Here is a 26,024-nt window from a genome sequence, read left to right as displayed (position 1 = left end):
ATTCATAGGAAATCAAATTTCAAAATCATTAATATAGACTTATAAATCATATAGTGGGGTTGTATTGCTTGATTCCTTAATACTTTGGTGGTGTGGATTAATTTTGAGAGGATGGTTGAACCATAGAGAAATAATACCAAACATGGTTTTATTTCCCTACATATCTAAAAGATACACTTGTGAGATTTGTGTGAGATTTGAAATCAAGCAGGGGCTTTTCACAATAGGCTTAGAATTAAAAAAATTAACATGCAGTTTTTTATAGGTAATGCTTATAAGGAATTATGTCATGTAAAATACCATTAGCAAGGGACATGCTGAAGGTTAACTGCAGTGATTTTGAAATTTCATTTTGGCATGATTCTGAAGTCATGCATTTTAACTGGTTTGCAAACAAACTACTTGAAATACAGGTTTTTCAGCTAAAAGGGATCTCTAAACTCAAAAGACCACTTACCTGCATCCTCTAAAGGCATATCAACAATGACTTGGTCGCTGTATTTTCCATACAGACCATTAGAGCAAACAGCAACTATCTGAAGAACATAACTTGTATTGGGCAGCAGATTGTTTAGAATAGCCCCCTAAAAGAAAAAAACCACATTTAATCATTTACTTGCAAATAAGTATCAAGAATTTGAAAATGTTAATTTTTTATAACACATTTTTGTTATGAAGCACAAAGCTCCTTTCTTCTAGTATTATAATGTGTGCCTTTTTATTTTATTGTCACAAACGGTTTTCAGTCAAATAAAAAAAACCCAAACTTGTGACTTTTTACATGGAGGATAATAAACCAAATAACTTTAGCACTGAACACAAGTTTAGGTAACACTATATCAGACGAGTCTTTAAAGAGGGTTAGAGGAACAGATCTCATTGGTAAAATATCATGAAGCTGTAATCAGTAACTTAGGATTTACAGCAGTACAATTGAATTGAATCTCACTAGTTGCTTGTGTAGGTCATTCTTTCACATCCATGACCAATGATTTACAGGTTATTATTAACTGACAATTGGGTTTTATGGCTAGGGAGCTCTGTGATTGACATGCTCACAGCAAGTATAGGCAAATCAAAGCAGCAATCTGTAGAGTTTTTTCCTGCTCTAGACAAGTTTTTTTCTTTTGTTTTAAGTTGTCTTTGTGGCTTTACAGCCAAAAAATTTCTCTTCAATCAGCTCCCAGCTACGGTTTAATCCATCACAATAATTAACAGTGGGTTGTTACACCATCATCCCTTTTTATGAAACTTGAAGAGTTTACAGTTACCAAGTCCTGATACCCATCTGTCAGAAACTCATGCTTAGTCTGATCTTCTCCATCCAGTTGTTGATAAAAGACAGCAAATCTCTCAATTGTGGTGTCGTATACAACACGAGGTCTTTCCCATGTAACAAGGAGACTGGTATAATTCTTTGGATCAGATTGAACATTTTCAGGTTCAGAGCTGCAAACTGGAAGAAAGAAAAGAGGAAAGAATATGGTAATTATCAAATGGTACAAGTAACTCTACTAAAATCTTGAGATACTTCCTGAGAAAACGAATGAAAGTCTTTTTGTATGCCTCAATTTTAGCCTTCTACTAAAACATTTGAAATGCCATGCTATTGTAAACAGAACCAGTATTTAAATGCTAGATTTCTAAAAGCAAGTAAAGTTGAGTTGAATTTCCTCTCTCTGCCTCCTATAACATATTTTGTGAAATACCAGTATCCAGTTCCTAAGAAATAAAATATAAATGATTAAACATAAAGATTCTTATATCTGTCCTGGGAATCAAAAAATCTCAATTTTTATGGCTCCATGAAATTAGCGCTAGAAGATCTGCATACTCTCACACTAGCTGTAATAGACTAATCTACATTAGATTGTGTTTAATGGTTAAAGGTAAACCTATCACCTGAATTGCCCCTCAAGGCTGTTTTAATCTTTTTATAGTACTAAAGAAGAGTGAAAAGATAAATAATAAGAAACTAAGTATTGCATTAGCAGCAGTCATTTAATGTTGTTATATTTTAAGGCTTGTTATTATATTTTTAGCTTAAATTGGAATAAACAAGGAAACATTTTTTACGTCTCGTAATGTGCTTAGAGCAATATATCAGTGTCTAGAAAAAGAAAGCAAAAACCCTTTTAGCTCACTAAGAAAACAGGTGCAGATCCTTTGGAGTTCTCTAAAAAGAAGTGAACACCAAGATGCCCCAAGGCTTTGGCAGACAATGCTGCATTTTGAAAGTCCTTCAGCTTTGCATTTTGCCACTTGAACACAAGGGGACACTCAAACTCCATCGAAATATTTGTCAAAGGCATTTCTCCAAGGAAGGTGGGAAGTTCTGAGCAGCTTCTGTCTGACAGTAAATGGAAAACAAGCAGCAAGGCTTTCCTAATTTCTGTGTTTGTGTGTGTAAGCTAATAGCAGAGGCAGTGTTAATTTTTGTAATTTAGGTGCGTTCCCTTTCTGTGTTTTGGATCTACTCTGCTATATAATTGATACATAATTTTATTAATTACACCTAATTATTTTAATTGATGCAAAAAAAGAGCAAGTTTTAAAAAAAATCAATGTTGTGTACATTCCATTCCATTCCATTGCATTCCTAAAATTTGTCATTCCTTCCCATTTCCACCAGATGGCAAGGAGAAATCATTAGACTAGTCCTTCTCAATTCTGAGTATGAACACAGGTGATTTAAACTGATTTCCTTCTTTTTCAATGAATCTAAGCACTCCTCAGCTATTTCTTTTCAAAGGTGTTTAAAATTCTTGTCAAAATGCTTCTCTATATTCCAAATTCTTCTCTACAGTCTTTTTCCTCCCTTCATCTTTTTTGCTTATGAGTGAATTTGGTTCTGAAATCTCAGTCTGTATTCAGACTCATAGAGCAGTATTATAAAACTTTTAAAGGTACAAGGTTGGTGCTTCCAGTGGTATTTCTTTGTTTTCTTTTTTCCCTTTCCAAATAGTTCTTCTATTTTTTCCCAAGAAAAACGTCTTCCTTTTTGTTCTCCTCCTCTTGATATTCATCTCAGCAATGACTGACAATATTACTACATGACAATCATTTACTTATTATTTCACATCCATTTCTTCCCAAAATGTTTTCTCTTCCCTTCTTCTGATGTCACTTTGTAAATCATCCTGCTGGTCCCTTTTCTTTCCTACCAGTCAGTAACACAGAAGTACTTCACTCTCTCTTATCTCATTTTCCTTCTCCAGAGGCTAGAAAGGAGACCACATAACAACTTCTCTAATTGAGTACCTCTGCTGTGATACCAACTTCCAGAAAAATCTGAGCAAAGAGACTGCAAGAAAGGGAGTTCTTGAGTCTGTTACTAGTCTGAAGGACCAATTCACAGAAAAATTTGCAAAAATTTCACAGAAAGTCAGAGGCCTACTCAAACTCCTGCTAAACTTGAAGCCAAGTCTCTGCTTTCTCCAGGTGAATACTTAGATTCTGTTTTTTCATATCACATCATGTTGCAGTAATGCATCTCCCTTTGCTTATTCTCCAGTGGAATAAAATGCTACCCATGTAACTTAAGAAATTTTCATCTGAACTTAATTGCATCATGGGGAATCCCTGGGGTACATCAGCCAAATCATTGCCAAAAGCTGCCTGGGCTGTTTTTGACCAGAGGGCCTTTATAACTTGCCCAAATTTGGCTTTTCCCCCCACCTTCTACTTTAGCTAAATCTATGTTTGAGATTATTTTTTCAATTCAACTTTTCAATGGTTGAAGCCATGAAATCACTTCATTTACATTCAGATATTCAGGGCCCCTACAGTGTGTGGCAAAAAGCAATTTTTAATATATTCTAGATCTGCACTCTCTCTGTAATGGAGGTGGGGCAGCACAACAGGTGTCTGTTGGGCTGACCTTGGCTGGCCACCAGGTGCCCACCCAGACACTTGACCACTCCCCCTCCTCAGCAAGGCAGAGGGAGAAAGTAAGATGATAAAGCTGGTGGGTCAAGATAAAGACAGAGATTGGTCACCAACCACCATCATGGGCAAAACAGATTAGACTTGGGGAAATTTATCACCAATAAAAATAGAGTAGGATAGTGAGAAACAAAAACAAATCAATTCAACCTCCCCACCTTTTGCTTCTTCACAGGCTCAGCTTCACTCCTGATTCTTCCACCTCCCCACTCTCAGTGGCACAGGGGAATATGGAATGGGAATTGTGGTCAGCTTATAACACTTTGCCTCTGCTGCTCCTTCCTTGTGCTGTTCCTCTGCTCCACTGTGGAGTCCCATCCACAGGATACAGCCTTTCATTAATTTTTCCAGCCTCTGGACAGTCTTTTGGAAATAGACTGCTACACTGTGGGTCCTCCCTAAGGTCAGAGACCTGACAGATAATCTGTTCCTGCATGGGCTCCCTCCACAAGCCACAGCCAGCAGCCTGCTCCTGCATGGAGCCTGCACAGTCTGCCACAGGACAGGCTGCCTGACCATAATCTTCACTGTGGGCTGCAGGGGAATCTCTGCTCTGCTACTGGAACACCTCCTCCCCTTCCTCCTTCTCTCACCTGGAGTGACAGAGCAGTTTCTCAGTCTCCCCCTCTCCTCACTGCTGTGCAGCTTTGTTTTCCTGCAGGTGACACCACCACGGCTCCCTGAGAGGGGTGGGCTGGGGCCAGCTGGAACTGCCTGGGTCTGACTCGGGGCAGCCCCGGGCTCTCCCCACAGAGACCCCCTGTATCCCCCACTGCCAATGCCCGGGCACCTGCACCCCACACTCTGTGCCAGTGGAGGTGTCCCACACACAGCTGGGAATCTCAGCATTCACAATGAAGTGACGTGCACTGAGGAACGTGAAAGGACAAACGCACGAGTCCTGACCCCATGTCTCACAAGAGAATTTAACTGAGACAGCCACTGAACTTTATGTGGTTGTGTTTCTCATGGGAAAACAGGCTGGCTAGTACTTTTTATCAATATATATTGTCAGTCTTGAATTTTAAGAACCCATTGTTTTTTATACCTTACTAAACCCAGGAAGATAGATAAGAGTTAAGTTTCAGCACTTATTTCCAAGGCCTTACCAGAAGGGTGGAGAGGATGGAAAGTCACCCAAATGTGCCCAGCAGCCACCACAATGGTTTTCAGGTTTACAGGAATAAACTATGATTTTTATTATAAATGGATTTGCATGCCAGCTGAGGTTGGTGGAGATTAAGCATTACAATTTCAAAACATTTTTTTTAGATGAATCCTCAAGCATGGCTGTAAGGATCACCTATTTTAATCTTCTTAAATTGCTACATACATATTGCATAGGGAAATTATGTATATCACTGGGCAGGTTTGGGGAATGAGCCATCTCCCATGCCCTTAGTAGGACTGTGCTTGTACACCAAAAATGTTGGGGATGTTACTGTGAGAAAATTCCTGAAAATATTTTGAAAATTCCTGAAATTAGTTTAAAATGGAATTATAAGATACTTCTAGCTTTCCTAAGAAAACTTAGTTCTATTTATGAAATGTCATGTATTAATTACAGCAATAAATCAAGCATTTAATCCAACTCCCTAATGAGAATCTACACTGAACGCAACAGGAGAAAATTGGGATTCTAGGTTTCAAAACACAAAATAATTTTTCAGTTATCTACCTGAGTAATAATCAGTCTTGGCATTTCTCATACATCCTCTAAAGGGATTAAAAAGATTAGTTTTTTTCTGTTGACTACTATGCAATATTAAACATGAATAAGCCTATTGACTCTTAGAGACTTTGGCATTTGTGTTACAGCTCTTACATCAGAACATTTAACTTTAATGATTCCTAGAGTTTTTAAATTCTATCTTAAAATGGAGGCAGAAATATAAATGCTTCTCTAATGTTCTACATTAAACAAATGCCATAGTTTGCATTTGTGTGCGTCTACATACATGGCCACATAAATATGTAAAATTACATGTATGAAACCACATTTCTAATCTGCAGAACTCCTGTAGCCTGTGCTTAAGTCATCTGTTCATGTCTAATTAAACACAGTTCAGTGAAATTGAGTTAAAGAATCTACAGGTATTCTCATCCAAGTAGTAACACAGTGCTTCCAGTTTAGAAGTTTCCTATATATTCTTTTATGCTTGTTAGTATAGGAATAATTGACTCCTATATTTTGTGCCAAATCCTGTTTCCCACTGCTTTATGTACTATTTTGGCCAAAGAACCTTCTCAAACCTCCCTGAAGTTTAAGGTAAGACTGAGAACAGAATCTGGCTTCTGTAATTCTCTCCATCTATCACTTCCTAAGCAAACTGCTTGATATTAATTTGGTGACAACCCTTCAGTCTCCATTGAAAAAGCATCCACACTACACAATAAAGAACCAAATAGGTTTGTAAAACAAAATATTCTTGCACTCTCTGAAAAGGCAGCTTGGTTGAAGTCTGAAACACATTAAAAGGGCACTGTAAGGAAGCTTGAACTGATGTGATTTTCACTGAATGCCTGGTCAAGACAAGCATTTAATTTTCCACTCCATTTAATCTGACATGTTTTATGATTGCTGTTTTTTTTCTCCAAAGTGATAGATTTATGACTAATAACACAGTGTGCTACTTTCTACACGATTTAAAATGAGTAACTGCATACTTGGATGAATCTTTCACTGAAAATTGTCTTTTAACTTGCAAAGAGAGGAATGACTATTCAGTTAAGTACCTGCTTCATGAATTTCTTCTTGTCCAGTGTAAGAGGAAAACACTTGCCCATAGAACTTATATTGCTGTTCTCTGAAGTTGTTTTGCAGGTAGTCCATCAGCATAACATAGCCAGACTGCTGCATTGTAAGCACTTCACAGAATACAGCTAACTAGAAGACGAGAGGAAAAAAATAAGTTAGAAGCCACAAAACTTGACTAGATTCTGCTAACAGGCAAAAGCTCTGGGGAGAAGATGCTGGATAAAGTCTCACATTTGAATTATCCTGCATAACACTGAACTTTTCTTCCATTCTATTAGTATATCTAATGTTTTACTTCACAAGTATTTTTAAACCACTCAGCTGTTGGAGCTATGCTCTGCTCAGCATCGCCATGTGTCTGGGGGAATATCCAGAAAGTGTTTTGTACTCCCTTTTATCTGAGCTCGAAGTCCAGACAGCCTGGGATATGTTCTTATCCTATTTTAAGACAAGAAATTGCTCAGATTATAGTACTAAACTATGAAAAATGTAAAAGATAACACAATTAATAGAGATGCTTTCTAATTTAACAGCTGATGAAAAACTTCTGACTAGATAAAAGAAAAGCTTTGTTGTTGGGCTGGCAATGAATGCCATGAGCTTCTACCATACACATGGCAATTTCAATTGTTTGGTTTCACTACTTTAAAGAAATTACCTGGTTTTCAGAAATACTTATGGTATCTTTAAACACAATCCATTCAACTGTTTCAGAGCATGGAGGAGCTGACAGAGATCCATTGTAAGTGTAATATTTGTCTGTTGCATTCGGCAAGAGATTCAGCAAAATGAATGGTTCTAAGGCAGCCTGTTTTCCTGAAAAAATAGAAAAATAGAGTCAGATAGTTAAAATACTAAAAAAGCAATTAATAAATACAAATCACACTCTCCAAAAGAACTACCATTATCGGAACATGATAATTTAGAGGCTTTTCAAAATTTAATTTCCAGACAGACTAAAATACAAATAAATCATGAAGCCTTCCATTTCATTTGAAAAAGTATAGCTCAAGCCCAACTTTGTTTACTTGGGAAGGTGTAGTAAGTTATTCCAGTAACAAATGGACTAATTTTTAGTATATTAGTTCAGAAGAATTTTCTCACTGTAAGCTTACATACAAGGTGCCAAACCTTTGTCTCCCTCTTGAATTTCAAATAAAACAGTTTATTAAATCTTTTTTCTAGGTCTCATGATATGGCTTCAAACTCTCCCCCAAATTTAATCAAATTGTTGAGTTTTTGCAGAAAATCACTGCCTGGGGAACAGTTGCCATGCTAGGTCTAAAGGTTAATATTACTCATGATAGCAGAAGCAAAATTTCTGTGGATCAGGATTCTTTTTAAAATGGTGATAATATAGTGAAAAACTGCAACAGCTTTACACAAATCAGCAAACAATGCAAAGACCTCCTCCAAGAGAACAAGTTCTGTGAAAATAATATCACATCTTTCAGGCCAGAAGTTTACTGGCTACCTTTTCAGCTGGGAGTAAGCATGAGGGATTGCTGGAAGTCCATCCACAGAAAGCTGTGCCTGCTCGTTTGGCAGTAGGGTCCAGCAACAGCAATTGGCATAAATGGTAACAACTTCAGCAAGGCAGACTTTTCAGTCTGTGAGAATTATCTGCTTTTCTGTCTGGTGCATCCAAAATAATGCTGCTTTTCACACCTTGTCATAGTGTAGATCCTTATACAACTTACTTCAATCTAAAGTTACTCATTTCAAGTTCCTCCCTAATTGGTAAGTACTTGCTTCTGAATATCTAATGACTTTTCATACTGTACATTAACTCCTGCTTTTACAGGTATGTTACTTATTCAGCTCTGTACAGATTTCTGCTCTTTGTCTGCATAATTCCTTACAAATTTGGTGAGAACAGCAAATTGCATTAACAGTTGACTACAAGGGATTGATGCTTTTCTTCTCTGCAGTGACTCTCTGCTGAGTTAGGGTTGAAGAGATGACTTGCCCCCCCTCTCATTCATTTCTCATGAAGAGGGAACATTTAGCAGTGTAGAGCAAAGCACATCCTTCCATTTCTCCTGTCAAAATGCTAATCAGCCCTCAGACAGAAGCTATCATTGCTATCTGGTATGTGTCTAGTTAACACATTTGTCCCTCAGCAAAAATGAAGTCCATTTTATGTAGATGCCTGGGGACATAAAACTTCTCATTTGTAACAAGAATCCTGCCACGCATTTTGCAACTTTGGACTTTAAAATACTCTTTAATGAGACTCACAGCCTAGATTCTGAAAATCAAACACCTACAAAGAATGATAAAAACCAGAAAGTTTGTCTAGAAGGAACAGGAGTGCTCCTCTGCAGAGCTTGAGAACTCAGCAACTGTGATTCAAATACGCACAATAGAGATATGAGTGACAAGGACACAGACAAGGAGAGATTGTGTGCTTTTCTTCAGAAGAAACAACTTGATTTGGTTATGACCTGAATTTCCTGAGCTCATCTGCATTTTATTCAGGAAAATTGTATTCTAAGCATTGTTGAAGTGCCATGTAGTGGCTGTATCTTGAATCTTGCTCTGATAGCTTTACAGCTCCTTCCAAGGCTGTAGGACAGCATCTGTCTTGATGTATTACTAGTTCTCCTTTTTGTTTCACAGAAGATGACACACAAAAGTAATGAATCTTAACTACTTCATATTTCCACCCCCTATGTCTTTGTAACTTATGAAAGGTGTTCCCTTTTAAATTTGTTGAATAGAGTTTGTTTTCCAGAGGGAAAAAAGAAATCTTGATTTCAATGTCACACTTTTGAAGGCTTTTAAAACAGCTTTTTATATTCAAGCACCATTGCATAAAGGAAAACTTAGACAAGGTTTCCTTAAAGTCATGGGAATGATGTAAGAATATATCCCTGTCCAAGACAGTGCTCATTCATATTTATTCATCTGCAAAGACACCAGAAACTGAGTCAGAAACATAGCCCAGATCTCTTTGTGCACACTGAAGTTGTCTTGATTAGCAACCATTACTAATACAATATATTTGGACTATTTTGGATTTACACAGGAGCTACTGAAAAAAAATTTCTCTCCTCTGAGTCTACTGAACAGTGACAGTCTTGCTCTTGTAAGACCCTTCTTAGATAGTTACAACAGTCTTACCTGGCTTCCAACCCAATACAAAAACCCTGACATGTATGATTAAGAAGACTTAGATAATAAATCAGATTTATCTGGATTTAGCATTTAAACAGTTACAAATTTCTCATGATAGTTCTATTTATTCATTTACATATCTGTTGTTACAAATATTCTTGGGGTAAATTAATCAGAGAAACATAAAATATCTCAGGTTGGAAGAAACATGTGAGGATCGTCAAGTCCAAGTCTTGCTCCTCACAGGATGACCTAAAACTAAACAATATGACTAAGAGCGTCATCCAGATACTTGGTGCCATAATCACTTACTTCTCTGGGGAGCTTGTTCCCAGGCTGTCACTGATCACCATCTCAGTGAAGGGCCTTTTCTAATGCCCAATCTGAACTTCTGACACAGCTTCATCCCATTTCTTCATGTCCTACCACTGGTCAGCAAACGCTTCTCTGTCACCCGACTTAAAGAAGTTGTTGGCTGTGATGGAGGCACCCTCCTCCAAGCTGAACAAAGAGACCTCAGACACTCCTTGTCTTCAAGACCTTTCACAATCTTGGCTGCCCTTCTCTGGATGCGCACTAATAGGCTGATGTCCTTCTTACACGGTGGCACCCAGACCTGCCCCCAGCCCTGGAGCTGAGGCTGCCCCAGCTCAGAGCAGAGCAGGACAATCCCCTGCCTTGCCTGGCTGGTGATGCTGTGCCTGATGCACCCCAGGACAGGGCTGGCCCTCCTGGCTGCCAGGGCACTGCTGGCTCACATTCAACTTGCCATTAAACAGCACCCCAAACCTTTTTCCAAAGGGGTGCTCTTCAGACTGTCCCTCTCTGGTTTGTATACATAACCAGCATTACCCTTCCCAGGAGCAGAATCTGGCACTTGCTTATGTTGGATTTCATGTGATTGGTGATTGTCCATTTCTCATCTGTCCAGATGACTTCTGTAATTTCTAAGAAAATAGACATGACTGAGCAATAGAGAACCATGCTCCTCAATGTCTTCAAGGTTTCATAATCACACTGAAGTGGAATTGAGTTAATCAGTAATCAATAAAAAATGGAGGCAAGCTTACCAAAACGACTAACACTATCTACTCCATTAATGATTGGATTATAATCCGGATTATCTTCTAGTCCAATCTGTTGAAAAGAAATTGCATATTTTAACAGGCTTAATGAGAAAGGATTGCAAGCTACAGTTTACCACCAAAATTATAGATTATTTAAAGCCAAACAAACTTATTTTGCCCATTTGCTTTTCTGCAAGAATAAATTAGAAAGATAGATGAAATTTTTTAACTCAGTGATCACACATTGGAACCAGTTAGAAATTCAGTTTGAACATCTGCTGTGTTTTAAGGCTTATTAAATGACACAAAGATATATTTTGTTTACCTCAAACAAAATTGATAAAGCTCTTAACTTTCCACTTCCTTTAACTGCCTCTTCAAAATCTGTAAACTGATCTGCGTCATAGCAGTAGATTTGCATCTGCAATTAAAAATATATTCAAATGTTATATATAAAAAATTGTAAACATTCAGTAATGCAATTGCTTATATTCCCATTTTGAGGGAAGAAACATCCAAACAAAATATTTTAAATAAACGTAGGGATTTTTTACCTCTCTCCTTTCTGTTAACTGAGGATGCAGAATGGAGTTCATCAATAATTAGCTAGGTAAAAGCAACCTCTCCTGGAGAACTTAAAGTTGCAGGAATTACCCTTTCAAGGAGCACAATGCTTTCCATTGATAATACAATAAGCTAAGTGGACACCTGACCTAGAGTACTTGGTGAAATCAGTCTGTCCATCAGTGATAAACATGAATAATATGTCAAGATGTCCCTACTGCATCTGCCTTGCAGTAAGTGTAGAAAACCATTGGTGAAATAAGATTACCAGGCACTTTGAACCCACATCTGACTGCTGCCATGAGCATTGGTTTTGTTGCACTCCTTTCTCTCTTTCTCCAGATGCAGCTGGAAAATCTCCTCCAGTGCTGGGTGACCAACGTGTCTGGGGGAGTGACTGCTCCTACTGGCTTTCTATGAGATGGTGATGGAAGAGAGCATTCTCTGTGATGCCTTGTCAGATAGAGTTGGGAATTTTTAGGTGGCTGGTGAGGCAAAAGAAATGACACTGCCCAGGAACTGCTCCAGCCCTGGCACTACTGCTTTGCTTTCACATTGAAGTTCCAAATGTTTGGAGTGATGAACAGCACAGTTGCCTGCCACAACTGCCTCTTTTGAACTGGAAGATGACACAACATCCTGTTGAGGGAAGAGTTTGGCCTTTGTGCATCCCAGGAAGAGCTGCTCCTCTCCTCCAGCCCACTCCCTCAGGAACACTGGCCTGGCTGCCTGTGAATGTGGCTGCACCCAGGACCTGCTCACGTGGATCTTGGCACACCACTGCCAGCTCCTTCCAGCCCACACTTTGTATCTGTAAGGCCCAGCAGTTCCCATGGGCTCTCAGCAAAGCCCTGACTTTGAAAAGTCCATTTACACTTTAAACAATGAACTGATGTGGAACACATGGGCCAAATTCATAGGAGCTTAACATTTAGTGGGAGCTTTGTCAGATAGGCAGAACTGACATCTAATACTGTCTTACAGGATGGGAAAAAATGCAGTTTAGACATTCTCAACATGCCACTAACACATTACACTGCCCATCTAAAATGCATCATTTATTCTTAATTTGGAGTTAAGTGAATGATTATATTTGCAAATAGATTTAAGAGATAAACAAAGGAACTTTGTAGAGTAGTAATGTCGCAGAATGTCAAATTGTTGAAATCATCAAAATCTATTCTATACTTTACCTCAAGAGGATATTTTTGTCCTTCTAGACTGTGCTCTGATCCGTCTGATGATGCGTTGCATTTTCCCCAGTGAAAAGTGATCTTGCTTGCTTTGAATATGGTGTCTAACCCACCTCCACTCACATAATAATCACTTGTCAGGTTAATTTCCACTGAAAAAATGGAGAAAGAGGGAAAAAAAGGAGTGTGAATATAAAATCCAGCCAAGGCATCTACAACTCTCATATTTCAGTTTTAGGTGCCAGAATTTAAATATGATATGCTTATTTCTCTATATTTCATAAGCAATTTGACAGGAAATTGGTTACTTAAACTAAGTAACAAGTGTGGTAATTCACTATTAGCATGGAGAATATGTTTCATTTCATGCTTTAGTTCATAAAATAGTGATTTAATGAAGTGTACTTCGTTTCCTGTTATCTGAAACTAGACACAGAACTACATTAAAAGCTCAGTAAGCTGGTCTAGCCACCAGCTGGCTGTCTAAGAAAATAAATTCCGGAAGTACCTACCTTCCTGAAAGGGTCTGTGTTTCTAACAAAAAGGAAAATAGACACATGCCCCCTATTTTTACCACAATTCTATATACAAATCATGAGGCAACATGACAAAAGAATATTTTAACCAGCTCTTAGGAGGACTGTCTCGATGGCCTTAGCTGTGGAGCTATCTCCCCTGGGAAAAAGCAATGACAGGTTTTCAGCTGGGCATAGCTGTACACAAACTGTAGATGGGACAGAGCATTTGACTTCTGGAGAGAACGAGCAGAATGGGATAGACTGGAGCCCCATATTTTGTCTTTCCCATCTCCAGCAACTGTGAACTGCTTGATGTCTTGATAAAACAGCACTAATGAGTTCATTTTCCCCACATTCCTTTCCTCAAAACTTTGAAGACCATTTAAACAAGCTTAGCAGTTCCTCATATAATATCCAGATTGCTGTAGATGAGAAAAATTTCAGTCCACTTTTAAAGGCTTGAAGGAACATTTTCTCAGGGGCATTTTGAAAAGTCAAAGGAATATTTATCTGAGCCAGCTGGGCAGGAGGGAAGTAAGTGATTTGTGTAGTGGTATGTAGAAAGTATATGAAAGAAAGAACAGAAATTAGGAACGATGGTGCTAAACTGAACTGAACTAAATCAAACAAAACAAAACAAAACTAAACTAAACCAAAAAGGCTGATCTTGGGGTCCCACTGGAACTGGTAGAAGGTCAAAGAGAGTTGTTAAGAGATACCTTCCTCCACACCCATGCCCAAAACAAGGAACAGTTCTTCTAACAAGCAGCTTTTAGTTACTGCATTCCTGGACTTATAAGTGGTAGTAAAAAGATTTCTCTGACAATTTAGATGACACCATAAGCTTTTTTCATGGCTGGGAAAAATATGCACTTGTGGGTATAAATCACTTCTTTCTAAAATGTATTTTTAAGATTGGTAAAACAAATCAGAACACAAAACCACACATTTCTCTTCTTTGACTGTTAGGAAGCATCTATGTGAGTAATTCAGATGAAAGTTTCTACATTTTATGTGTCTATGTGTAGGTGAGATAAATCCCAAGCGGAGCTTTTTGTAATTCCAACTCATCCATGAAGTGCTTTCAGATGAGTAGGTAATTTATTCGTACTTTTAAAAAATCATTTTTGCCTACCCACTACAGACTCTAGATATATAGTAATAATTACCACAATTTCATAGCAAATGCCAGCTTACTGTTTAGATTTAATGACATGCCCATGATGGGATGATAGTCACGATGTGATTGCTTTGGCTGTATCTGTCCACACACATAAAAATTTTTGTTTGTGTGATTTCTGTTTCATTTAGCTACTGTCATCACTGTTGTTTTGTTTATTTATTTAATAGATAAATTCAGAATGCACCAGCTAAGTGAAATGAAAATGATTCGGTAAAAGTCCTTGGTTGGTTGGTTGGTTGGTTGGTTGGTTGTCCTGTATCACTTTTCAGACCTCTTAAAACATGAAATCTGACTTTTTTACCTGTTTTGCCAGTGTTGCGGATGAAAGTATCTTCCAAAGTTTCCTTTTCCCATCCATGGAATTTAAGTTTCTTCAGATTCACATTAACTTGGGTAAGGTCTTCATCTATATTAATAGGCGATTGTTTGGCACCATTACAGGCAGAATATTTCTTGCCCCAGTTCTTTTGGTTCAAAGTTCCTAGAAATCAAAACATGTGGGGTAAATACATTTAAATACAAACTGGCATCCATACATTTTTTATTGTGGTAATGTTAAAACACAGTTTGCAATCTGAGATCAGAGTACTGGCCCTTATTTTTAGATTTTGTCTGTAGCAATATTTAGCACACCTACCACTGATTCCAACCTTCAGCAGTAAAGTCACACTCTGAGCACTCTAGATATCCACACATACATTCTTATGAACCTCCAAGGAAATCATAAAGCAACAACAAAACCCTCATGAACAACGTACATGAAGCAAAAACAAAAGCTTTCAGATGAACGGAATCAGCATGCAAAAAACCATGGGAACTACTGGAAAACTATCCTACCCAAATAACTTTTAATCATTCCAATGTCAATGCTCCTTTTGGCCAATGAAGTCATCTGTCCAGTAAGGTTTTTAAATATAAAGAAGCAGTGAGATGTTTTAAGAATTTCTTACACAGAGTGGGAAAGGTAAACTGATTTTACCCTGGAAAAGGAAAGACCATGAGTGATGCTGTGTCTGGGAGGGGGGCTGCATGGCCCCGCTGTGCCTGTGGAGGGCTGTGCACTCCCACTCCTGCCATCTGTCCCCTCTGCAGCTGCCCGGCAGAGAGGAGCTCCTGTGCTGCAGCAAGAGCCTTCTCCAGGGCACAGGGGCTGTGTGCCATCTCACTGGGGCCAGCCCAGACACACATCGGGGACACAGACAGCATGTCCTTCACCAAAGAATTGGTTGTTTTCAGGAAACGGACAAGTACTCCACAAATCAGTATGACGGAGTAGCATCAGCTCTGACAATCTTTTGTTTATATAACATGCTAATATAAATGGAACGATATTTTGTGTATGTTAATGTGTTTGAAAACATATAGATATTTTTCCTGACAGGGATTTCTGGCAATTCTTCAAAATGCTAATTAAAACCAAGAGTTAATGATAGAGATTCAAGAAAATGGAATGACTTCAGTTAACTTCCCACTTAGTAGCAGATAAGAGCTAATATTAGTGTACACAGTGCGTATATTTGAATTCTACCAGATATGTTGAAATAAACCAGTGCTCATTTACAGGCCAGTGTGCCACATCCAAGTCTGTCAGTGAAGATTTGCTATCTGGTACTCCAGGCAAGGACAGCTCTCCTATTGCACTCAGAAAACCATAGGGGGAAGAAGATATGCAGCCAGTCCTGTAACCATGACAATAGCCAGTCAGACAAGATGCTCACCTGGACAGCCAGCTAGAAAGAAACCTGAACTAAATTATTGAACAAGTACAAGTCAAGCCAGTTACCAGCTTGCTGCATCAGAATTACTGCAGATGGTATGCAAACACATTTACTGCCTGCAAGTAGCAACAGAAGGAACTGGCAGGAACAACAGTCAAACAACCCAAAGGGAGGTCAAGCCACAGGCTGATGAATGTCAGCACCCTACAGGTGGAGACCTGAGCCCTGTACCAAGCAAGCACTGGTCCCTTTGGAAACAGCACATTGGGTAAACTTTCAGGTCCTCCTTGAGTCAGACTTGTCCTTTAGTTGTCAATTTTAATTTATCACCTGGAAAAATAATGCAATATCCTGATTTGTAATGCACTTCCACAGGAAAAGAGTGGCTAATATTTCATCTCTTTCAAAAGTGTCCCTTAAGATATTCTCAGCTCAAGTGAACCAACACTTGGATATTAATCTGCTCAAGTCTTCTATAGAGAATTTTCTAACAAATGTTGAAGGCTTTTAACATCAAGAAAGAAATAAAAAGAAATAAATTAGAATAGTTAACTTTTAAGCAGAAAAGCCTCCAAGCAGGGTCAGGAAGAACACAAATAACTCTCAGCTTGCCCTGTGCATCGTTGCAAACAGGCTTCAGTTTCCAGGTCTGATTTCAGACAGCTCAGTGATTTTCCAAGCTGCAGGAAACTCTTTAAAGCTCTCTCTCACATGTTTCTGTCAGTTTGGGTTGAGACAACTGCCCATGGCCGTCCCTTGGATTTAAGCTGCACTCCCTACTCCATGCTCTATTTCTTTTGCTCCTTTTGGCAAAGCCCAACACTTCCTCAGACTCCTGCAGTTGCCCCAAGGCAGTAGAAATTTCCATTCTCTTTCCACTGACATACCAAATCCCATAGCCCACCTGCAGTCTCTCCTTCAGAACACCATCTTTTTTTTCCAACATGCATTTCTGTTATTCTGCTCTGTCCATCACTGACATTAGAGCTGACTAAAACCACTATTTTCTTTTTCCCACTATGGTGCTTTTGGAAAATTTCTTCCATGATTCTTTTGATGAAAGACATCATTGCATTTGTCATCTTGTCTTTAAATTCTCTACTGTCTACTATTATGTTCAGTAAAAACAAGTGAATTAAAACTAGAGAAACTATAATCTCCTTCCAACTTCCATAGTTTTTGATTTTGTGGTTTTGTATGTAGAACTTAAGTTCTACAACTTGGTAGTCATTACTTGTGACTCAGTGTGTAATAAAGTCCAAACATACATCTCATGATAAAATTTGCAATCTTTGCTCTTCCCAGAAGACAGTGTGTAGCTACAGCATTGATAAAAACTATGGAATAAAATGTACAGGAAATCAATGTCAGGGTCGGATCTGGGGCAGGAACAAGGGGAATCCCCTGAGGAATGGAGTCTGAGAAGGAATGGAGAATTGGAGTCTGGTCATGATAACCCAAATAACATTTGAGCAGCAAAATACACATTTATGTATAAATTCTGCAAATGCTGGAGCACATATTGTTTGTGTATATTAGCAAACAGTGCTGAACAATACAAGTAGCATTATAGAGGGAAACAGCTGAGGTTGAGGACCAGATGTCCATACCAGATGTTTTTCAGAAGGTTTTACCTCAGTCTAGCTCTGTCTGGTGCCCTGGGCTGAATGCCCATTGCCTGCTGAAGGGTGTAAGGTACACTTCTGCAACACAATCCCTGTTTGGTACCAGTAGAGATGAACCCATGCCACACACTGTGAGACAACTCTACCCTGCAAACCAAAGCTTAGTAAGTGGGGTGCAGACAGGAGATTTGCTTCAAAAGTCCACTCCTGATATGAACTAAAATGCTAACATAAATGCATCTGGTCTAGGCAGCAGGTGGTGGAACTGCTGCAGTTTATATAACTTGCTGAAAACCAAAGTAAAAATGAAAGAACTGAATGTTTTTAAACAAGAGCAGATTGTTTTACTATAGGTGTTATGATGGAAACCATAAATCAAAGCTGTGCCAGCCATTTTGAAAAATATTGCTGAAATTGAGCTTTGAAAATGACTTCTCCCAAACTGTGCTTTGGAAACCTGAGAACAAAAATACGCACAATATATCTTCAAGAGTGCACAGAGGAAGAATGTTTGTCAAAGGTGTCAGATCTGAAAAAGTAACTGGCAATTCACAAAGAATGGAAATAAAACCGAACAAAGTAGATTAAATGGAGGCCTGCTATACCATAACCTTTACCACTCTTGTCCAGGGCAGAATGAAGAAAATTTTCCCAGCCTTTCTTTCCAGGAAATGTTCATATCTAACTCTGCTCCTCAACCTTAGTCCCTATGATTTCACTCCTACAATGAGCATCCAGTTCTCCTTTTGGCTTCTACTTCAGCTCTCACTGAAAGAAAGAAATAGAGGTGCTGCAGTGTGTCCAGAGAAGGGCAACAGAGCAGGGGAAGGGTCTGGAGTCCAAATCTTATGAGGAGCAGCTGAGGGAGCTGGGGCTGTTTAGCATGGAGAAAAGGAAGCTCTTTAGTGAAGACCTTTAATAAAATGGATGTGAATCCTAGGGTTTATTTTCTAGATGAAGGACAGCAGAAAATAGATGGATTCTTTACCTCTACTTAATTTCTTCCTCTGTGTTTTTCATCAGCATTTGCTTTCAGGATGTTAAAATTACTTCTATAAATATAGATTGGACACACATAGGAGATTAAAGATAACCCCTTTGTGTGGACTGTTAATAATGGATTTGCCTTATCAAAAAATGTTATTGACTTATCACTTTGAAATGTTAAGTGATTTCAATTATTTATTTTTAGCAAACATGTTTTATCTAAGATATGAAGAACTAGAAATAAGGCCACACAAAGATATGCATACTTACACTGGGACAAAGTGTAATTTAGATGCCAAATCAATATTGCTCTGAACTCTAAAATATAGAATCATTATAACAAAAGCTGCACAATGCACTCTGTAATTCTCCAAGGCAGAAGAATGATTTTAGTTCTCAGTCTGGATGAGATCACTACTGGCCCAAAGAGAAATTCTGCCAATATGGGTCTTGGGAATGTTATGACAGCTCGTATTCCAAAGGCTATAACACGACACTTTGCATTCTAGGGAAACATTATGGTCATCAAAAAATAGATGACTTAGTTTCACATATTACTGAGTAGAAGGCAATGCTTCTGTGTTATCTTGATCTTCATTGGAATGGTTTTAGAGTTTTGGGTTTTTCCCCTCCAAAAGCCCCAACTACTCCCACAACCTGATCACGATCAGTCTCATAAGTTTATACAAATTCTTAAAATTGGAAAATTTAATGGATGAAATTACTTGTCCAGACAGAGTTGTAACTACAAAGGAGGAGTTTTGGCTTACAGGTTTGGGCTTAGCCATTTATTATGCCTGTCTCAGTGGTGCAGTTGCTCGGAGGTTTTCCAACACTGGATTTCTTGCCAACATCTCAGTCAAGCTTTCAAAAATAAAATTGGGCTGGTTTGGTTGAAGAGAGTCAGCCCACAGACTAGATCTAGAAAAATTTAATAGCACTTAAAACATCAAAGATCAACACAGATAGAGTAACTTGCTTATAAATGAGCAGAAGTCAAATTAGTATTTATCCCATGGACTTTTTCTGTTACTCATACAGTGACAAAGAAATTAATTCAACACATTTTCTTACTGTGGGGTGTAATATCTCAGATGAAGCAAACAGAATCAATAGAAAATACTAGTTGCTTTGAAACCAGACACATTCATACAAATCAAATAATCTAATCTCTTATTCCATTTAGCACCTTATTAATCATTTTTGTATCTAAATATCAGCTTACCTAGACTGTATCTTGTGCATTGTGTCTACGTGCACATCAACATGGATTATCTGTGAGAATACCCTGAAAGATAGCACAGGACTAACCTGTAGTCAGCTGAACCCTCTCATTTCAATCTTTCCTTCTACTCATTTAAAATGCCCTAGACCACTTACCTCTTATTAAAATCTGTCACAGAAGTTGTGTCAGGAAAATACTGGTGAAACATTTTGTTATCTTCAGACTATTTCTTCCATTTTTGTTTGCTTGTTTTTTGAGCATAAACTATATGCTTTCTTCATATCCACAGTCACAGACATTGCTCAATAAAGCAGTCAAAAACCAAGCAAGTAAGAAAAAATGCTTTGTTTTCCCCACATTATCCCCAGATAGAATAAGCTACAGTTGTTGAGATACAGTGGAAAACTAATCAGCCCTATTAATACAGTGGCTATCTGTTATTTTTTCTTCCTGGGACTCAGCCTGATGATTCATAGTCAGACTAAGTGAATTACTGAGCAAAATGCATAGCAGGATGAATGCCAGTGGACAGCTTTCTTTCATAATGGCAACTGTTTGCTGTTCCTCTTCTTTCATTGCCTAAAAGATCTGGCCATTGCAGGCTAATTAGAAATATACAATCAAATACTTCTGTGCTAGAGAAATACAGATTATCACAGATGATCCATCTGCAGGGCACTCAGTGGGACAGCTGTTCAGACTAGGAGAAGGATTATGGGAGAAATTCAGTCAACCTTTTAAGGTAGCTCTTTTTCATTATTCTCATGTCATTGCTGCATATAGCTGCAGCTAGAGAATCATGTAGTTATATATAATGAAAACTTATTTTTTTATAATTACAGTAGTGTTATGATCTAAGCAATATCTTCAACAAAGTATTAAGGAAGGAAGTTTGGTACCATGCCAAATGAGAAAATGTCCAATAAAAAGTGACACATTCTTCTTCCTGCTTTATTTAATTCTTGACAATATATGAAGCCCTAACTGGGCTTCGTAACTTCTAACCTTGTTCCAAGGAATTCCGATTGTAGCAGTTATTTCCTTCACTTTCAGTAATACTTTAAAGCAGGAAACTGAATACAACACTGTTGAGTGACAAGGATAATTTCAAGACCACAAATAACCAGAACTGAAAACAGAACTGGAATACATGGAACTGACTCACTTTTAGACTAAGAAATAAGCACCAAGAAACATGGCCTGTGGCTTATTTTCCTATAACATACACAGATTTTAATTAGCTGTCAATGCGTCATGGCAACATTTGGTCTCCCATGTGAGAGTGTTTGGTCTTCCACAAGAAGACAACTCCCCACCTGTTTTTCAGCTGTTTCACATGCTGCTAGCAGGGAAGGGAGAATAAAATGGGACAATCACAGGCTTAGGCCTCTCAAACTGTCCCTGATTTGGAACATAAAAGCAACATTTTTGAAACATGGTGAGGCCCTATGAGCAATTCATCTGTACTTCCTAGAATTAGAGCTTACTCCTAAACATATGACTACTGTACAAAGGACAGGTGGATGTTTATTGTCTCTCTGTTGGTGAACATGGGCATAAATTAAGCTTATGGTGGTATCTCCCTCTTCCCCATATCGTTCAAGTGCCATTTTATGAGAAATGGAAAGGCTGTTTATGAAAGAAATCGTGTAGACACAAAGGTTGTGCCAATTTTTAACAGGCCTAAAAAATGCACTTTAAAGGACTCTCAGCTGGAGCAAAGGAAGAGAAAGCTATAACCTACTTCAAGCACAGCATTTAGCACCTGTCTGACAAGTGATAGTTCACGCAGTCCCAGGAGATGAGCACAATGAAACTCATCTTCAGCAGCAATAAACCTCATTTTTGCTGGAGTACAGATCACCATCTAAGTCTAATGACTCGCATTATGTCACTGTGATGGTCTTCACTTTTCTCTCCTCATTATTACAAAGTAGACTCTACTGTATTTTAGAAATTATCTTGCGTGACAGAACCAGGCACTCCAGGCACACTGTTGTAAAGAAACAAAATGCAATGATGAATTTTAGAATAGAGTATATAATCTACTTCTCAGCTCAGCGGGTCTAACAATATTGGCTTTCACTGAGAAAATCAATATAGTCTCCTTTTCCCTTCTATTCTGGTATGACCTCCCTCCTGTTCTCTTTCTTTTTTTCTTTCCCCTGCTTTCTTCCCCCTATCCTCCCTCTCTCTTGGACCATTAAATGTTAACAAGCAGTCTGTTTAGCTCCATGAGAAGTCCTGTTGTGGTAGAGCACAGGGGCACTTTTTCCTGTTATCAAACACATGCATTACTATGTTGCTACCCCCTAGGAAAATAACTTGGGTCAGGACAAGCCTATGTAGAAGAATAATACATTTCATAAAGACCACAGTCGTCAGTTCTGATCCAAAGCCTGCTGAATTATAAAAATAATTCAGAAGTATGTTCTCTGGGCTTTGAATCAGATTGACTGTGAGCATATAAAACATCACTATTGAACAACAGTAGTGGAACTGTGAATGCAGAACTCCCACAAATAGCCATCAAAAAGGTCAGCATTTAACTCTGAATAGCAAAAAGGCATTTATTTCGGCTGTAAAAAATAACATAAAGATCATAAAAAGCAAAGACCTAGATAGATATAGACCAAAGCAAAACAAATATAAGTATAAAAGACTATTGGACTGCATCACTGATCAGGGAGTCCCAGAAGCTGTCTGCAGAAAAATCACCCTAATGTCCAAAAGGACATAGCACTGATTCTGGTTCTTTGCTCCCTAGGTTCTCATATTCACAGTTTCAATTTTTATAAAATGAAGCTCCTAAATATCTCTAGAACATAATACTATAGGAAATTTGGATCACTTTTAGCATATTTTAGCAAGATTTCATATCACACTTCCATGGGAATTTCAATACACATTCTGTTTGCATAATGGTAAGGATAAAATGAGGTGATGGGCAGAAATGTGTTATACAGAGCTATATTGAGCTATATCGATTTCTTAAATGCATAAGCCATGGCTTACGCATGTTTATCTCCACAATTGCTCCTCATATTTTATTTTCTGCATTAGAAAGACAATTATAGTTCATAATTAAAATCCTTTTTGGCAAGGGTTTTTGACTACAATGACTAAAAACTTTAATTCTCTTTCCTTTACCTCCCCAAAATAAAAGAAAATCCTTTGAAAAATGTTAAAAATCAAACCCCTCCTAACATTACACAAACCTTCCTTCACTAATGGCATTATTTCATTTGGACTAAATATAATTTCATTATTTTTACATTTTGTTGAAAAACTTTGTACAGTTTCATAACTGCCATAGTAAAGCCAGTGAATATACAGAACTGCTCCTCTGATAATTCATGTTAAGTTTAAATAATACTATAACCTGATTGGACTTTTTTGAGATTATCATATCCTCAAAAACACTCCTTCTAAACTCTTTCACTGAGAAATATCTTACCCAGTCTTGATGCGATAATGGCATTATGTAAATGACACAGCTGATAATTCTTTCAAGTACTTTTTACATAAACAAGTTGTGCAGATCTCTGTTTTTCCTTTGAAAATGTATAAAAAATCCTAACCATCTTTTAAAACCTTTCAGTACTGAGAACTCCCAAAGTCACCTTCAATGCTGAGTAGTTATTCTCCAGAGCGCAGAGCTGGAAGCTATTCAGCAGTAGGTGCAATCCACCTCAGATTTGGAACTTGCTGCCATTGACAGGATTTTCCCTCACAACTTCTGCATTCTCTACTACAATGGAAAATGTTTGAAATGAGGATGGCAGCAGCACCAGCTGGACAGAGGTACACAACTCATGCATCTTTAGACAGTTGTGGTCTCACATGTATCTCTATCAGCCAGAAGGTTCTTGTAATTTCTTGTGATAAAACTTACCTAAAAAGTCTGGCTGCTTTTAGGAGCACAGCTTTTTAGTTCACATTTTCTGAAATGAAGAATTCATTGCATTGCTTGTGTTCAGACACAAATAAAAACTGTCACCTACCTACTCCACCTATGACAAAAGTTCAGAGTAGGGAAATTTCCTTATTAATATTAGATTTAAATTCACTGAACTCTTAAACAGCTTAGTACTTGGTTATTTTTTTTTTTTTTTCAAATCCATGGCTAATACACAGAACTACACAATCTAATATAAAATCTTCTTCCATGAAGATTGGTATAATAATTTTTCTTTGTCATTTCTCCATGAAGAAAATATTTTTTCATATACATATAGGAAAGTGAGAGGACCTGAAGATCATGTTTCTTATTTTTGTCCTGTTATTACCTACGGTTCAAATATATAAGGTAGACTTTTTACACCTGCAAATATTGCATTTTTAGTTTTTACTAAAGAAACCATTAAGCAGGAAGAGATCTAGCATACTTTATCCCAGTGGAATAAATTTAAGGAATGACTCTTTGTCTGTTTATCTATTTTAATCAAGAAGTTATTATGGCAGGATCAAGAGTAACACATGGTATTCCTGACCCACTAACATCACCTAACCATCAGGTGTCTCCCCAGTGCAGAGCAGTAATTTTCTTCTACACAGAGTTATGCTATCACTCACGAAAAGTATATTAGTGAGTCCCCAGAGGGAATGCACACAAGTAACTTCAGTACTGAAGAATCCAAACACTTCTTGATTTGTAGGGGGAGATTAAATTTTAATGAAATTTTATTTATTGCTGCTTCTCCTTTTATTTTTGCGCTTGTTGGATAGTATCACTTTTATACTCAGGAAGAAAATTATTGTACTACCTGAAACATCTTCTCTTGAATTTAAATATTTTGAAAACACACATTTACTGAATTACTCCAGAATAAAAATTTTCAGACAAGAATCATGTCCATTCAGTCTGCAAAGAGTTGGACAGCCATAACTGAAACAGGTCTGTCCGCTGTTAGGACAAAATCTCCCCAGTAGATGTCCACTGTGTACCTAACTGAACTGCAATTAATCAAGGTAAAGAGACTAAGCCACATTACAGTTCATAGATAGCCAAATTTTCATCAAAAGCTCCCCTAAATATTCTATCACTGTTTGTACCCTAAGACACTGTCAATTTTACTAAGCTGAGCAACCAAAATCAAAGCCCATTTTGGATCATCATCCCTTGCCACAGTTTCCCAAGGCAGAGATCTGGCTGGTGTGGGCCCAGAGACCCTCAGAGCACACAGCCAACAGCACCAAGGGGAAAGCAAAGCCCTGCAGCTGTGCCTCCTGCCCTTCAGGGACACTCAAGGCAATGCCCATTTTACCACAATATCCCAGCAGTTACAGCCAGGCAGTGTATTTGGCACAATGTGGTTCACTCCTCAGCCAAAAGAAAATTATTCACCACCCATATTTCACATTTTCCATGATAAGGCCTGAGAATAGTTAACAGGGAAGCAGAACAAGTCATCTTCACTCATTCTGCTAGTGGAGTGACATGGAGAGGCCAAAAATTCAAGCATCATTGGGCCTCAAGAAGATAAGGAAAGGGATGGCTGATTTTGTAGCCCAGCAGCTGGAGCATTCAGCAGGGAAAGAGCAGGGATGACACAAATGGGCTGAAGCAGGCACCCTTCTGCTAACCGGTGTATTCTGAAGAAAATAACTCCCCCTTGTGCTATTTATGTGCCTAATGCAGGTGCCTAACTTTGGATTGTGAAGTTTAAGAAGGCATACCTTCTCTACCATCAACACTATTACAATGGGACACACTAAACCTTTGTACTCTTGAGAAGTCTACACAGAACTTACTGCAAAATACCTCATGTTGCTTAAACTGGCACACATAAACCCTAAATCAGTGTCCATTTCTTCTGTAGTATTTCTCTGGTGTTTTGGTTCTCATTTGAGTTAGGTCTCAGCCTCACAACCAGATCGATGTGCACAGTCAGCTATTCTGGTCACAGAACATACTGATGGCCACAAAACACCTTGTGTGTGTATCATTAGTCTGTTCATATAAATAGATCATATTTCTGTAGCAAATCAAACTCCAATTAGAGCAAGAAATTCTTAAAAATTATTAAATATAATCAATTTCTAGTTGTTTTACAGTTGCCATTCCAGCTCAATGGCTATGCAATATGGCAACAAATAGCACTGAACACATTTAAAGTTT

At 38.1% G+C, this 26,024-nt stretch overlaps 1 protein-coding gene across 4 annotated transcripts in view; it reads right to left on the bottom strand.

The window, feature by feature from the left end:
* PTPRZ1 (protein tyrosine phosphatase receptor type Z1) overlaps positions 1–26,024 on the bottom strand; it is a 135,602-nt gene that overhangs the window by 42,045 nt on the left and 67,533 nt on the right. For all 4 annotated transcript variants that reach the window (XM_058804925.1, XM_058804926.1, XM_058804927.1 and 1 more), the window contains exons 3-10: positions 14,650–14,829; positions 12,648–12,799; positions 11,216–11,311; positions 10,894–10,960; positions 7,362–7,519; positions 6,682–6,832; positions 1,272–1,456; positions 458–584 (exon numbers count right to left, since the gene is read on the bottom strand). In XM_058804925.1, the coding sequence (XP_058660908.1) occupies positions 458–584; positions 1,272–1,456; positions 6,682–6,832; positions 7,362–7,519; positions 10,894–10,960; positions 11,216–11,311; positions 12,648–12,799; positions 14,650–14,829 (1,116 nt within the window). The remainder of the gene's footprint in view (positions 1–457; positions 585–1,271; positions 1,457–6,681; positions 6,833–7,361; positions 7,520–10,893; positions 10,961–11,215; positions 11,312–12,647; positions 12,800–14,649; positions 14,830–26,024) is intronic.

This window comes from Ammospiza caudacuta, chromosome 5 (assembly GCF_027887145.1).
Source record: "Ammospiza caudacuta isolate bAmmCau1 chromosome 5, bAmmCau1.pri, whole genome shotgun sequence".
Classification (NCBI taxonomy): domain Eukaryota; kingdom Metazoa; phylum Chordata; class Aves; order Passeriformes; family Passerellidae; genus Ammospiza; species Ammospiza caudacuta.
The sequence above is the reverse complement of the archived record's forward strand: the minus strand, read 5'-3'. Positions and strand labels throughout refer to the sequence as shown.